The 14,452-nt window shown below is 35.3% G+C and overlaps 1 protein-coding gene across 1 annotated transcript in view; it reads right to left on the bottom strand.

Moving 5' to 3' along the window:
• Nucleotides 1–1,111: 1,111 nt before the first annotated feature.
• LOC111049602 (SH3 and multiple ankyrin repeat domains protein 3) overlaps nt 1,112–14,452 on the bottom strand; it is a 293,883-nt gene continuing 280,542 nt past the window's right edge. The window contains exons 12-17 of the mRNA XM_039422937.1: nt 12,216–12,438; nt 11,871–11,875; nt 10,760–11,092; nt 9,359–9,728; nt 7,862–7,986; nt 1,112–6,965 (exon numbers count right to left, since the gene is read on the bottom strand). Of these exons, the coding sequence (XP_039278871.1) occupies nt 6,237–6,965; nt 7,862–7,986; nt 9,359–9,728; nt 10,760–11,092; nt 11,871–11,875; nt 12,216–12,438 (1,785 nt within the window). The 3' untranslated portion in view covers nt 1,112–6,236. The remainder of the gene's footprint in view (nt 6,966–7,861; nt 7,987–9,358; nt 9,729–10,759; nt 11,093–11,870; nt 11,876–12,215; nt 12,439–14,452) is intronic.

Below are 14,452 nucleotides of genomic sequence, written 5' to 3'. Positions count from 1 at the left end.
CTGGAGAACCCTATGTCTCTTCCAAACTTGCTGATGGTTCCTCATGGATTGAATTACCAGTAGGAGGAAGCAATGAGAAGTAATAATAATAATATCGAGTAACCTGGCTGGCTCAGGTCTGGTGTCACAGTTTTCAGCAGTGAGAAGTCTTTGTCACCGTTGCCTGATCGTTATATTTCAATGATTGCAAAGATGTGTGAAATAATTGGAAACAAACCTGATTTGCAACTGGCAAAGACTGATGAGCACGAAAGTCAGAACGTGAACAAATAATGATGATCCAACAAATTTACCAGAGATTGCAACAGCAGAAACTAATGAAGGCAGATGACACAGACAAACCAGATGACAATATTATAATTTAATGACAAAAATGTAGATTTTTCATGAGAGCTTTTGTTTATTTTAAATAAATTGTATTTTACTCTCTATCATATTAGCCTACTATAGTTTTCCATTCTCTTTTTTTTGGTAACTTTGTTACATAGAAAAATAATAAAAAATAACTTTCTTAGTAATAATAGACATCACAATGCATAGGTCGAAAAATACCATACAACTGTAGTAGAAATGAGGAGTAGTCTAAATTATTAGGTAGTGGAGCGACGATGGTAGGGTAGAAGCAGGACCTCCTATACAGAATATCCTATACCTCCTTCAATTTTTATGAGCTCTTCAACTTGAAAAAGGAGGACTACATTCTTTTCAGTCACTAGAAGAAGCTTGAAATCGCAGCGGCCTTATTCCAGCGGGAGATTGAACTTTCTCTCGAGACTAAACCGTTCTGGCTTTACCATTCTATGGTCCGGTTGCACAAAAGCCGGTTGAATCTCAACCGCGATTAATTTCACGAGAACCAACCTAGAAGGCCTTTTTGATAAGACGGCTTCTTTGATTGGTTCTCGTGGAATTAATCAGGATTAAAATTTAACCAGCTTTTGTGCAACCGGCACTCAACAGGATTTTGAATGATTCAATCATTTTCTAATAGCAACAATGATATATCTTGAATATTGGTCATAGGTGGAGGACTATTATTTTCATCAACAAGTAAGCAACAGCATTGAATAGTATTTTGGAAACAAGGTAAAAACCAATTAAAACATAGACAAAATCTGTTATCGATGTTTATTATTCAAAAAACTGGACGTCAATTTATGTTTCTATGATAATTCTCAACTATTCAGATTGAAATACAACAAATTAAATAATACTGAGTAATTTTATTTACAATTTTTGACCAATACGGAATGTAGCATATACACTGCAGCAGAGAAATAACATTAAGCATTGCACTTTTTAAAGCTAAAATTATCTTCTTATAAAATTAAGGAACCTTTCAAACATATTCATGTGATTTTTACTAGAGAATAACTAGGTTGGCACATAATAATATACAATTTGTACAAAGTGTGAAACAAACACAATAATAAAAGATAGGCTTTCTTTGTATTTTAAATCTACTGCCACATTCAGACCAATAAAATAAATTGTCAACATATATTCAACTATATATTAATTTTTGTTCTAGCTTGCTAACTGAATTGTAAATATCTTAGAAATATGGTAGTTTGAGAAATTTTTGGAAGTATAAAACCTAATGAAGCATCACGTCTTCTAAAACGTCGGTTTACAAACATAATTACAATACATCACCTTAAAATTCCCTATAAAAATGATTATTTATCTTGACATGAGTATATTAATTCTACTGGTCATATCATATTATGTGAATTCTAACTAGAGATAATAGAAATTACAATATTCAATTCGCAAGTACAATAATAATTAATGACAATCAACAATAGTTAATGCCGCAAGGAGATGACACAATTTTCTATATAAGGCTTTTCTTGGGGTTTGAAGTTTGAGAACGTTTGTTACGGTAGTGAATTTGTTTACTCATGTTGATTCTGTGGTATCTGTATCTGAGTAATATAATAATTAGATCAATTGATTACTTAAATCAAATAATTCATATCTGAATTATTCACGGTTCAACAGGGAATACAGATTATTAGTTAGTTATTGATAAATTCGTCTAGGACTCTCATAACTAAAATGACGAGTGAACACTCGGCACCGGAATCTTCGCATAGATAATAATAATTAGAGTCATGTTATGAATCATTCGATAATCGTGTTTCCGCAAGGATTATTGGCAACGGTATTATTATGGTATTTGATTGGAATTTTAAATTCAACTTTAGTCTTCCTCAAAGTAATAGCGAGATCTAGGAAAATGAATGGAATTAAAATGTTCACCAGAATGGAAAGTTGAAGGTATTTTTTAAGATAAAATAAATGAATTGTTCGTAGAATAAAATGATAAAGATATGAATTGTTCGTACGGCATGATTGCTATAAAATACAATTTAATTATGGCTTTCAATCATATTATTATTCATTCTTTACAATTATATTCATTCTATAGATACAAGGCTTCTCTTGATAAATCATTTTACCAATATTATAACAGCAAATTGATCATCGAGATTTGCTCATGGAGATTGTACGGTACTATGGAGATTCTTTTTCATAGTAAAGCTGATGAAGAATGGATCGAAGCTAAACCAAGGATTTCATAGAAGCTATACTGGTCTAACTACTGTAGATTAAATATATTTGCATTCAAATCTCAGCTCAATCTAGCTTGATGGTATAATAACTTGAGTCTGCCTCTTTCATGCGATAGATGAATATACAGACAAACATTCATCATTAGAACCGCACCTTCTGATATTGGATAGGTTGGATAGGACACTCCCTTCCAACCATATTTAAATAACAATTAGAGCAACTTAAATCAATAAGTTCAAACTGAATCAATTATATCAAAAAACATTGGAAACAATTGAATAATGAATTATCATGATAATTATTATAGGAAAAAGCACAATATGTAATATAGTAGAATAATTTTTATTACATGAAGGATTTTTAATAACTTTAAAAAGGATTAATTGAATTTTTCATCTTGAGCTTTGTATTTACATTATTAGAGAAAATAATAATAAAATAATTCTGGATTTGAATTGGGAGAAATCAGTTTGAAAACAAATCGAGCATGTTGAATTTCAGAGTAGTTACTCAAGTTTAATCGGGAGAAAAACAATGTAGGTACTAGATAGATGAATATATTTACGATAAGGTATTAAATTTGAGATATCCCCTTTGGAACGTTGGAAAAATTCTCCCAAAACAAATAAAAATTAATGGTTCTGACATTAAATATTTCAATCAATACTGTTCTTCTGTAATGATATAAGAGTATAATAACCATAATACGATATTATAATATAGAGCACTAGGTTTGATGAGAGAGTACAAAAAATTTGGAATGTACTGATAATTAATTGTAATCAAACAAATAGTTTGGGATGCATTTTCACCCAATTGTTAGGGAGAGAACTCTATTGTTAAAAATATTGAAATTATTCCGGATTTTATATTCATTTCTCCTTATAATATAAGGAATATTATAATATAATATTGGAATGTTATTCCAATTCTACAAAACATTATCTTTTTTGCTTTCGAATTAAGGTTTTTCTGCCAATCCATTATGATAAACAATTTGAAAATTTCTCCACTCTTTGTCAATTCTTGTTCTCTCAGGCTTTCTTAATGATACTAAACTAGACGTTTAATTAAGTATGTATTGTTCTTTTTCTTGTGGTAGTAAACTTCCTGCCCTAAATTCATTGATTGTTGGCTATACGAGCTGCTCTGTTTTCAGGATTTAAGAAGTCATAGGCCCGGTTGCACAAAAGCCGGTTAAATTTTAACCGTAAATAATTTCACGAGAACCAATCAGAGAAGGCCTTTTTGATAAGACGGCTTCTCTGATTGGTTCTCGTGGAATTAATCACGATTAAAATTTAACCGGCTTTTGTGCAACCGGCACTTTGGCTACTATTGGATGAGATCTATGGTATTTCTTGTGATAGAAGCTCTCTTGTTCTAATGAACTTACCGTATTTTTCTTGCAATCATTCATTAAATTCTTTAATATGAATTGCTTCACTACAAGCCAGATGACTTCCTTTTTTTGACTAATCTAATAATTAATTTAGTAAAAATAAACGTATTTTTGAAAAAGTTGAGAAATTTATTTTCATCATTTGATCCAAGTTTATCTTTATTATTAAGAAGAAACTGACTATCAATAATTTTAAAAAAGTTATAATAATTTTAAAACTTTTAAGTTTTCTCAATCACTTCGTTTAATTGCATCTGCAAGTGCTTAATTTCCCTATCACGATCCTGAAATCCACTTGGCAAATTTTCTATTTTTTCTCAGCAAAAATTTGATGTACAGTTTCAACGAAAGTTAGAAGCTCTTTTATGTCTTCCATTTCAGTGTTCATTGTTTCGTGGAATTGCCGCAAGATGATGACATGCTCGGTTTACTCAAATTCATTCTATTGTTTCTTCTGTGGGTTACCTGAGTACAATATGATAAGATTGCATTAATTGAATAATTTAATGCAGAAGTATGCTGCAGAAAATATTAGACAAATGGAACCGCAAAATGGATTTAAGGATCGTGAGGAAAAAGGAGAATTTGAAGCGGTCGAGAACTCAGATAATTTCAAATAAGCAATTTCAAGTGTAAGATCTATTGAATTTCATCTCTCGCATGCCAAAGCAATACTTGCCCTCCAATATATAAATTTATTAAATTCATTTTTTAAATGTATAGATAGCTTCAATATACACATAGTTTTTTATTTGATTCTAGATCATATTTCATAACCGTATTCTATTAGAGGCATCCCAACTTGCACCAATTAGCTTTCATTATATTTTAAAAGAGTAAATCACATAGTGATTCCTCTTCTGGGGAGCTTCAAAATTGATTATCAGATTAACTTGGCAGACACATTGAATTTGAGGGTACAGCGTTATTCCATCCTTGTCGTATATGTCAGAATATCATTTTCCACAATCTTATTTGAATTATATTTTAGGAAGCTTTTCTTATCCTTATAACATATATTTCTAGATAACAACACAATACAGCCTTCTAAAGAATTAATGCAGAACAAGATATACACATTTATTAATGTGTATATACACAGTTATAATGTTAATGTGTATATAAACAGTTATTAATGATCTAACTCGGGGTACCGTACTTTAATAATAGTAGAAGAAAATGCACTCACATATATAATAATTGAACATAAATTCTGGAAATATGCATTTCCTCTTAGCATTCCATGCAAGCTGCTAGGGGACTGTTATAATCTTCAGTGAAAGATGAATTTCATTATCAATCCATGAACCTTTACTGAATCGGTCTGTAACAGAAATATGAATAATACTTTCAGATACTGGTATTATAATATTATTGGGTGCTCCTGCTTCTAATACATTAAATAAAATGCAAAACGTTTGAGCTTCAAGACTAAATAGTGTTGTAAGATAAGCCAGCTACCAGGATTATCAAAATCCAATACATTTACTCATTTATTTGAGTCAATATGAAAAAAATAATTTATTTAAATGAACATAATTTTAGAATTGAGTGCACATCATTTACAAAACAAATAAGGAAATAAATCACTAACTTTGAGCCATTTTAGTTTGAATAGAATATAATGAGCATGATAGTTTGTAACATTTTACAATACTAGTTCATTAAAGTCTTACTGAGTTTGATGAGATACAACATTGGAATTATTCATTTTAGGAATAGCTGATCCCAATCTGACGATTGAATTAGGTAATTACAGCTCAGATACAGCCAAATATGCCATGTTCTACCTGACATAATTTCAATAAAATTCGAGATCTGTAATGTCTCAGCTTTAAAATAGAATCAATACTGTATCTCGAAAAACTGGGTAATATACTTCAACTTTTCAATGCTATATTTAGATCTGTTAAATAGTAAGGTGCATGGTAAGTGTACAATTATTTTGTCAATTTTACCTTTTTTATTTTGAAATGATTGAATGTGACTGAAATACTGTATCATAGTCCCTCTGAAGCAGAACTTTGGGTTGCGTTGAGATCGAACAGAATCCTAGGTCTAATGGCTTAGGACCAATATATTATGTGAATAAGTTTACATGATTAAGGCTGAATATAGGCTATAATAGAATCTCAGATCGAACAACGAACTTACAAAATTGGTCAAATGCCTAACTTAACAGAAGAGATTGATCACTAGGCCTAAAAATGCATAATTCCAAGAGATATTGGAATGTGTGTTTGATTACTGCGGCTTACTGACTATGCAGTCGGCCGTTGGGTGGAGCGGCGTTCTTGGGCACGGCGCCGACAATCCGGACCCGAGTGACTAACCTGGAGTCGGAGAACTGGGGCGGAGGGGCCAAAACCTCCTCGACGAGGGGCGCTGGTGGGTGGGGGCCGGTGAACTCGGGCGGAGGCGGCACGGCCACGGGGGCGGCAACCACCTCGTCGGCATCGGCCTCCAGGGGCGGCGGCAGTTGTGCCAACGAGACGGCGTTCCTGGTTAGCATGGACCGCTGCTGCGAGGATCGCGGCGGAAGCGTGGCCGTGTTTAAGGCCACCACACACTCGCTGGCCACCTCGTGCTGCGTGTGGTTGGTCACCTCCTGGTCGGAGCTCACTCCACTCGACGAGTTGTCACCATCCTCCGGGATGAAGTCGTTCGGATACGACTTGGAGCTCTTGAGCTGCGTGCGCACCTTCTGTATCTCATCGACACTGAAACTGTGCGGCAAACTGCCCGAACTGGAGGTGCTGTTTCCGCTTCCCTCGCTCACTCGCACCACCGTCTTTTCCATGCGACTCTCTCCGTCGCTCTCTCCCTCGCTCAGCGAGTAGTCGGGGTCGGGGATGGGTGGCGCCGCTACAACTGACGACTTGCGCATTGGCTGTGCGTAGGGATTCGGGTTGGCCGCCGGTATGGCTCCGTTTTGCGGCTTGAACGTCGACGAAGGCGATCTCAGACTGTGCGATTTACGAACCTAATCAGAAAGCAATCACGAGTTTTTATGAACGCACTTTTAATAGATAATAACAGTGTATAATAACTTTTTGTGTAGTTGAGAAGTTGATATTGAGGTAATTATTCATATTAAATGAGAAGACTAAGAAATTGTCAAAAACCATCGATTTTATTGAGAGTTAGAAAGGCCGGTTTCGGTTGTTACACAATTGTCAATTTCTGATAAACTCTTTTTCAACAAATCTTAAAATTTCTTAGTATTTGCATTTAATGTATAAAATAACCTTAGACTATGCAATTTGCAAGTATGATAATACTGTTTACATAAAAATTCTTCAGAAAAATTATAATAAAACCAGACTTCATTACAATCTTAAAGCATGATAACAATATGTTCTCAATAATAGAGATGAGATCCAGTTATATGATGAGATAACTGAACCAGAGACAGTAATCTAGTGAGAGGTAAATAACCTAATCTACTTATAGTTATGAATGACTAGGAGTTGATGACTTTCTCTATCATCTGTCATAATTATTCAATATAATTATTCAATTTTCATATCATTGTCATTGATTGATACTCATTAAGTACTTGATATAGTAAATCATACTTCTCAATCACAATGATGGATGCAAGCTGATTGAATATTCCCATTTATTCAATTATTGGAATAATACTGTATTAAAATTTTATCCATAGCCTACAAAGAAAACACGAAGAACTTAATTGATCAGTACTCAGTAGAACCCCATGTTTATCACCAATTACCAGTCTCTTTTTCACAAAAGTTATATAAGAGATGCCTGTACAATAAAAAATGAATGGAATAAGAATATTAATGAAGAAATACAAGTCATTTTTCAAAATTATGTGGGTTTAATTTGAAATGCTTTGAATGGGATGCCTCTGACCTGTGGACGTGCAGAATGAGCTGGAAGTGACCTGGATCGGTAACCAAGAGTTTTGACATCCTCGGGAGAAGCGTACAGTTTGGCACTGTCTGCCGGCCTGAAGCTCGACATCACTCCATCACCACCTGCAAATGTACAAATAAAAATGTAAATGTAATCTACAAATGTAACAAATAAAACGTGATATATGATGGTCAACTATGAAGTGTGTTCTACTGATAGAAACAGTTGTATCCACTTCAACAAATTGTAGTAGCTATTGAAAAAAGTAGTTTTACATACTTAGATAGTTGTTTTTTAAAGTTTTTTCATACGGTACTTAGATAGTTGTCAGGGCTTTTCTAGGCAACTATCAACTACTGATAATCTTACGAGTTCTCTGAATATAATACTTTGAACACGACAGACAATCAACGGAGCATCAAAACAGGACAATTAGGCTCAACTCACACTACCTCGACTCAAATCGTAGGACTCCAGTCGAGGATACTGTAGTCTCTCGATCTTACGACTCTTTTACTCATTGTCACTACTTCAGTTCCATGCTACTCCATTTCTAACCTCATATTAAAAATATAATTTCTAATTTGTCACTTTTGTGCATGTAACAAATTTTATAATAATTACTATGAATGTATTGTCTTAACTAATCCTCATCTAAAATGATAAAACATTACTCTCATCAAACATAACTTCACTTTCATTAAAAAATGCACGGTACTATGTAACTCGAAGCTCGACCAACATGTCGAGTCGACGCTCGACTCAATCTCACAGTCGTGAGGTCACAGAAAACTCGACTGGTCTGAGTGTCACCATTTGAAAACACATGCTGCGTCGAGAAGGAACTAGAGTCGCAGTCTCTTCTCGACTTGAGTCGCGCAAGTGTGAGTTGAGCCTATGTCAGTAAAACATAAGTGTGTGTGTAGTGTGTGGACAACAATAATGTGATACATGAATCAACCCATCAATCTATTATCTGAGCGTTTCATTTCAAATACCATCACTGGATCGAATACTTGAAAAATAATAGATTTGATTGAATAGAATTTCGTGATCGATTTTCTACGTTGTGAAAATAATTAAGGACTGAAATTTTTGTGGAGTTAACAACTACAAGACTTAACCTATTTCAGACTATTTGTAACCTTATCTAAATTTGGGAGAGGAATAGCACAAGCTTACCTTATGTTTCCTCTCCCTATCATTTTGATAATGTACTTATTTTATAAATTAATGAATTGAATAGTATGCGGTAGACAACATGTCATACATATGAATCAATTCATCAATATATTACCTAAACTTTTCATTTAAGATGAAATCACTGAATCAAATATTTGAAAAATAATAGAGTCGATTAAGCCCGGAGCCCATGGAAATCACCCTCAGGAAAAAATTTCATATAATATAATGAACACTGTTAACATTTCTATGTTATGGAGAAGAACCATGATATTATTGTTCTGCCCAGCAGAGCAGGAAAAGAGGGCTTACCATTGGTGAGAGCGTTAGCAGCATCCTGGCCATTAGACGCGCTGGCATCGTTGGAGAGTGGAGGCGGAGGCGGAGGTGGAGGCGGCGGCGGGTGGTTGGGGGGCGGCAGGGGGCGCAGCTCCTCCTGGCTGCGATGCGTCCGCGGCGCCCCGGCGCTGGAAGCGGCAAGTGCGCCCGCCAGGTCCGGCGTGCTGTGGAAGTCACGATGCAGTTCGGAAGACACCAGCCCGCCCAGGCCGGCCATGCTGAAGCGCACGCGCGCTTGCGCCGACTTGCCCTTGCTGCGCTTCATCTCGGCGACGCTGGCATAGACGCGCGGTGTTCGCGCCGGTGACGACGGCTGTGAGCTCGCCGCTCCCTGGACGCCGCACTAAACACAATTCGTCAATCTCATCTTATTCAATGTACAATATTGGGTCATTCGGGTTCTATTCAATTATTCAATTTCTCGGTATTTCTATACTATTAGATCAGTACTACAATCTTAAGCCAAACTGGTTCCAATTCCACAACATCTTCAGATTTATTTTGTATTGTGTTTCAACAGTTTCAGTAGCCCTAACAAGAAAAGTGAGTTCAATTCAATCTATTTCACCAAAACACAGAAAACAGTACAAAGATGTGACGATCAGAAAAAAAACAATAATTATTATTCTAAATATTTATATCAACTATCTGTAAAATACGGCTGGAGGTAAAGAACTACTGGCATGAGTGAAACACTCTTTTTCGCCAGTAGGAGTAGAGACTCAACAGTTTCTAAATCTTGAGCTAATAATTTAAAATGGAATCTTTTTATTCAAACAATGATAAACAAGTATATTTAAAATAAATAATGCTATCAATTGTGAATTAATCCTGACAATAATGAATAGTTTTAAAAGCTGAAAGATTTTTAACTCGTAAAATATTAAGATGGCAGTAATAGTTGTGAAGTATCCAGTTTTTAATATTTATTTGAACAAACTTAATAGGTACACCGATGGGATGCAGTTTACAATCTTTGGAGCGATGTATACCAGCTGCTTACGAATGACCGATAAATTAGAATCATAAGTAACATATCTATGTAGATTGTATCTTGTTCTGTGAGTTATATTGATTCTTGAAAATGAACTTCTATGTTTACTGGAATATTTAAATACGCTACATGAATAATAATTAATGATCAAGAATAATGATCCATGTACTCTTCCTTTGAATAGAAAGTATTCTCTGAGAAATTCAATTTTCATAAAATTCTGAATTTTTGTTGTCTGAAACTTGTATTGAAATTGTTTAGTTACTTAGAGGGAAGTGAGAAGTTCTTTAGTTACTATCCCTACAAGAATTTCACTTTTGTATGATATTGTAATATAGCACCTGGAGGAACCAAAATTTCAGTTTTGTATGACATTGTACCTGGAAGTTGGAAGTTGTCATCATGTGGTTGGGCGTTCCAGTCTGGCGTTGGAAGAGCTCCTCCAGTTCGGCGGCAGTGATGCGGCTGGAGGTGGGGCGTGCCCTTATCGAGGCCGTCCGCGGGGGCACGGGCGTGTTGCCCCCACTCTGGTGAATCGACTCCGCGCTAGAACTCTTACCGGTCCCACACTCTTCCTCGTTTGCTTCTGAAAACAACACGAAAACATTAGAGTTGATCGAAAATTGCATAAATTGGTAAATGAATATTAACGTATTCACTTTCTTGGTAAGGGCTGTTTGGACGTAATCAGATGTATTTTCAATTTCTAATTTCTAAGCTTGGTTTGATTATCCAATCTAGTTTCTAAATAATCTAGTTTATTCTGTAAACTAGGCTATATAAACTAAGCATTGTAATCAATTTGTTTCTTTTTGTGGAAGATGTGTATTTTTGTTTGGATTGCTTAATGGCATAAGATAATACTATTTATGTAAGTAGCTCTGTATAGTACTTGAAGCAGCTGAATCGTTTTTCTTATATATTTTCTGTAATTCATAAGACGAACCACTCCTCGACGCAGGCCTAGCCTAATGAGGAGTGCACTTGATATTTTTTATGTTTTATGCTTTGTAAAATTGTACAATGAAGTGAATAGAAGTTATTATTATTATTATTATTATTATTATTATAATTATTATTATTATTATGGGCTTATACTCAGATTTTGAAGGAACCAATTCAATTTGTGAACAAATCTTTGATTTTTCTAATAGTTCTATAGGTATTAAATATCAAGTTTCACGATTATAAGAGCGAACAAATACCTAACAATGTTTTAAAGTAAACAATGTGCTTTTAATGCAGTGAAAATGGCGAAGTATGGATATTACCAGAGAATAGCCATATAAATTGGTTATTCCACGGTATATAGAAGAATACCGAGGGTTATTCTATGATATAAAGCGTTTCACGTTTCCTGAAACTTTTTTCACGAAACGCGTTTCTCCGGTGTGCATCCCGCCTAAGTTTTAGTTGGTTTTGCTCAGTTTTTCAAACTCTATAGATTCAAAATAACGTAAGTCCTCTGCAGTTGATTGTTTTGAAGATAGCCAGAGCTGAAAGAACGTAAGTCCAGTAAGCATTAAAACTGAAACAACGCGAGTCCAATAATTCACACCAGTAAGTGTAATGCTGATTCGACTTACTCTGTTTTAGCCCCGGCTGGGAGTGTAATACTTTTTGGGCTCTCCTGTAAAATCATCCGTTTGACACTTACGCCCTTCTAACTCTAAGGTACAGATAATATGTTTCATATCGATATATCATAACCACTGATCAAGATCATTATTATTAATATCAACATAAAATCACATGACCATTATTATTATTCATATCAATAAATAATATCTCATTTCTTTCCATCATAGAATAATAATAATAATAAGTGAGACTGACCAAGTGTAGGAATATTGTTGGTGTGTTTGCGCGGCAGGGTGGCATACTGGCGGGGGGTGGGCTGCTGCGAGAGAGGGTCGGGGTGCGAGAGGAGAGCGGCGGCCGACTTGGATGAGGGGAGGGGTGCTAACGACACCACTGTCATCGACACGAGGTCCCCCGAGCCCCGAATCAGGTCCACCACGTGTTCATGCGAAGCCGCCGAAACGTCCTCGCCGTTAATCTACGCAACACAAGACAAACAAATATACAGTACAACTTTACGCCAATCAGTGCAAAACAATACAAACGGAGTACAGCAATATACTACAATCAATGCAAATCAACGATAAGAATCAGCTGTCAAAGTCGGTCATAGTACCGGGTGATTAGAAAAAAAAATTACAGCTTTGAAAATTTATATAAATCTTATTAAGGAATGTACACAGCTGGTTGCGGTGTTGTTTTGAAGGAAAACACTTACTAGTTTTTTACCTTAAACTAATGATGTTCTATGTGAATTCCGTTGGTTATCCTGCAGACATCCCATCGTTAGTCGATTTCTTCCCAGACTCGCACTAGCATTTCAGTTGTAACTTGCTCAACAGCAGCGCAAATCCTTGCTCTAAGTTAAAGTAGAGTGGATGAGAAAGGAAGTACGTAAACCATATCTTTTATGAAACCCTACAAGAAAAAATCTAGCGATGCTAGGTTTGGGGAAGGAGGGAGCCATGCGATTGGCGCATTACGGCCAACCCACTGATTTGGAAAGCGGTCATTAAGAAAATCCCGGACGTCAGTCAGATAGTGTGGTGGTGCGCCATCTTGCATAAAGAAAACATTATGTCCTCGGTCATCCTCATCGATCTATGGAATCAAAAAGTTTTGCAGCATATCAAGGTACACTATGCTGTTAGTGCGAGTCTGGGAAGAAATCGACTATCGATGGGATGTCTGCAGGATAACCAACGGAAGTCACATAGAACATCGTTACTTCAAGGTAAAAAAAACTCGAAGAGTTTTCCTTTAAAACAACACCAAAACCAGTTCTGTAACTTGTTTAATAAGATTTATATAAATTTACAAAGTTGTAAAGTTCTTTTTGAATCACCGGGTATAATAGTCTCAGTCTTCGACTATTTCTGATTGTGCAATAATTTATATTAACCTACTGTTATTTTTAAAACTATTTTGTTCTTTTGTTTCGTAGTACATTATTGTTATAGTGGTATCATTGTTATAGTACCAATTTTGTATTCATCAACCCACACTTAGTTAATGAATACAGGTTAAGTAACTAAACAATGTATTGTTGGTAAGTGCATTTATTTAAGCTGTGTGTGATGAGCTTTATTAGGCTTGGGTAATGGGACGCATCATGAGAGATAAGTGGACCTTCACACCTATTCTATTGAATAATTTCAAAATACTGAAGAAAAGATTCTATGTCGCATTAAGATTCATAGATGTGGGATAATTACCATACCATATAAATAACATATCAAATCATGAGTGTTATATTCAATTCTGACGCCGGATCGGTGATTCTGGCATCAAAAAGCATAAAGCCCGGTCCAGACGAACAAGTTTAACATCAGTCTTTTGCTCAAGCAAAAGACGGATCGTTTGGTTCAATCAAAAGACGGATGTAAAATTGCGTCCACACGCATCCGTCTTATGTCGTCCGTTTTCCTATTTTTGTGATCACAAGCTCAGTTCGTCATCAGCTATGGAAGAGCTAGTATGACATATATCCGGTGGATGAGTAATAATTATATCGTATTTTTTTCGCTGATCAACTGGATAATGCTATATTCAACAACATAGTGACAAAAATATTACTGTTAATCGCTAAATGGCTTTGTTTATATTTCATATCTCGAGACACAGTGATTGTAAATGGATTGAAATTTTTTAGATAGTATTCTTATCAACAATATAGTACATCTTAATAAATATATCATGATAGTGAATCATAATATCAACATCAAATTCTGAGAGTATCATGAGAGTCAAGAAAGAAAAAATGGGTTAAATGGCGTTACATACAATCGATAAAAAGACGTGCTTATTTTCAAGTACTCGCGAGGCATTTTATTAATTTGAGGGCGCTGAATCCGAAACTGAAATCACAATTTCTCTATCTCCATTTTTACGCGATTTAGGTTTTGGTGGATTGGCAAAAGACGGACGGTTCGATGGAGAAAGATTCTCGGCCGATACATTTTAAGTTTGACGACTTAAGCTTGAAGACCCAT

The sequence above is a fragment of the Nilaparvata lugens genome, chromosome 3, assembly GCF_014356525.2.
Source record: "Nilaparvata lugens isolate BPH chromosome 3, ASM1435652v1, whole genome shotgun sequence".
In the NCBI taxonomy this organism is placed as follows: domain Eukaryota; kingdom Metazoa; phylum Arthropoda; class Insecta; order Hemiptera; family Delphacidae; genus Nilaparvata; species Nilaparvata lugens.
The sequence above is the reverse complement of the archived record's forward strand: the minus strand, read 5'-3'. Positions and strand labels throughout refer to the sequence as shown.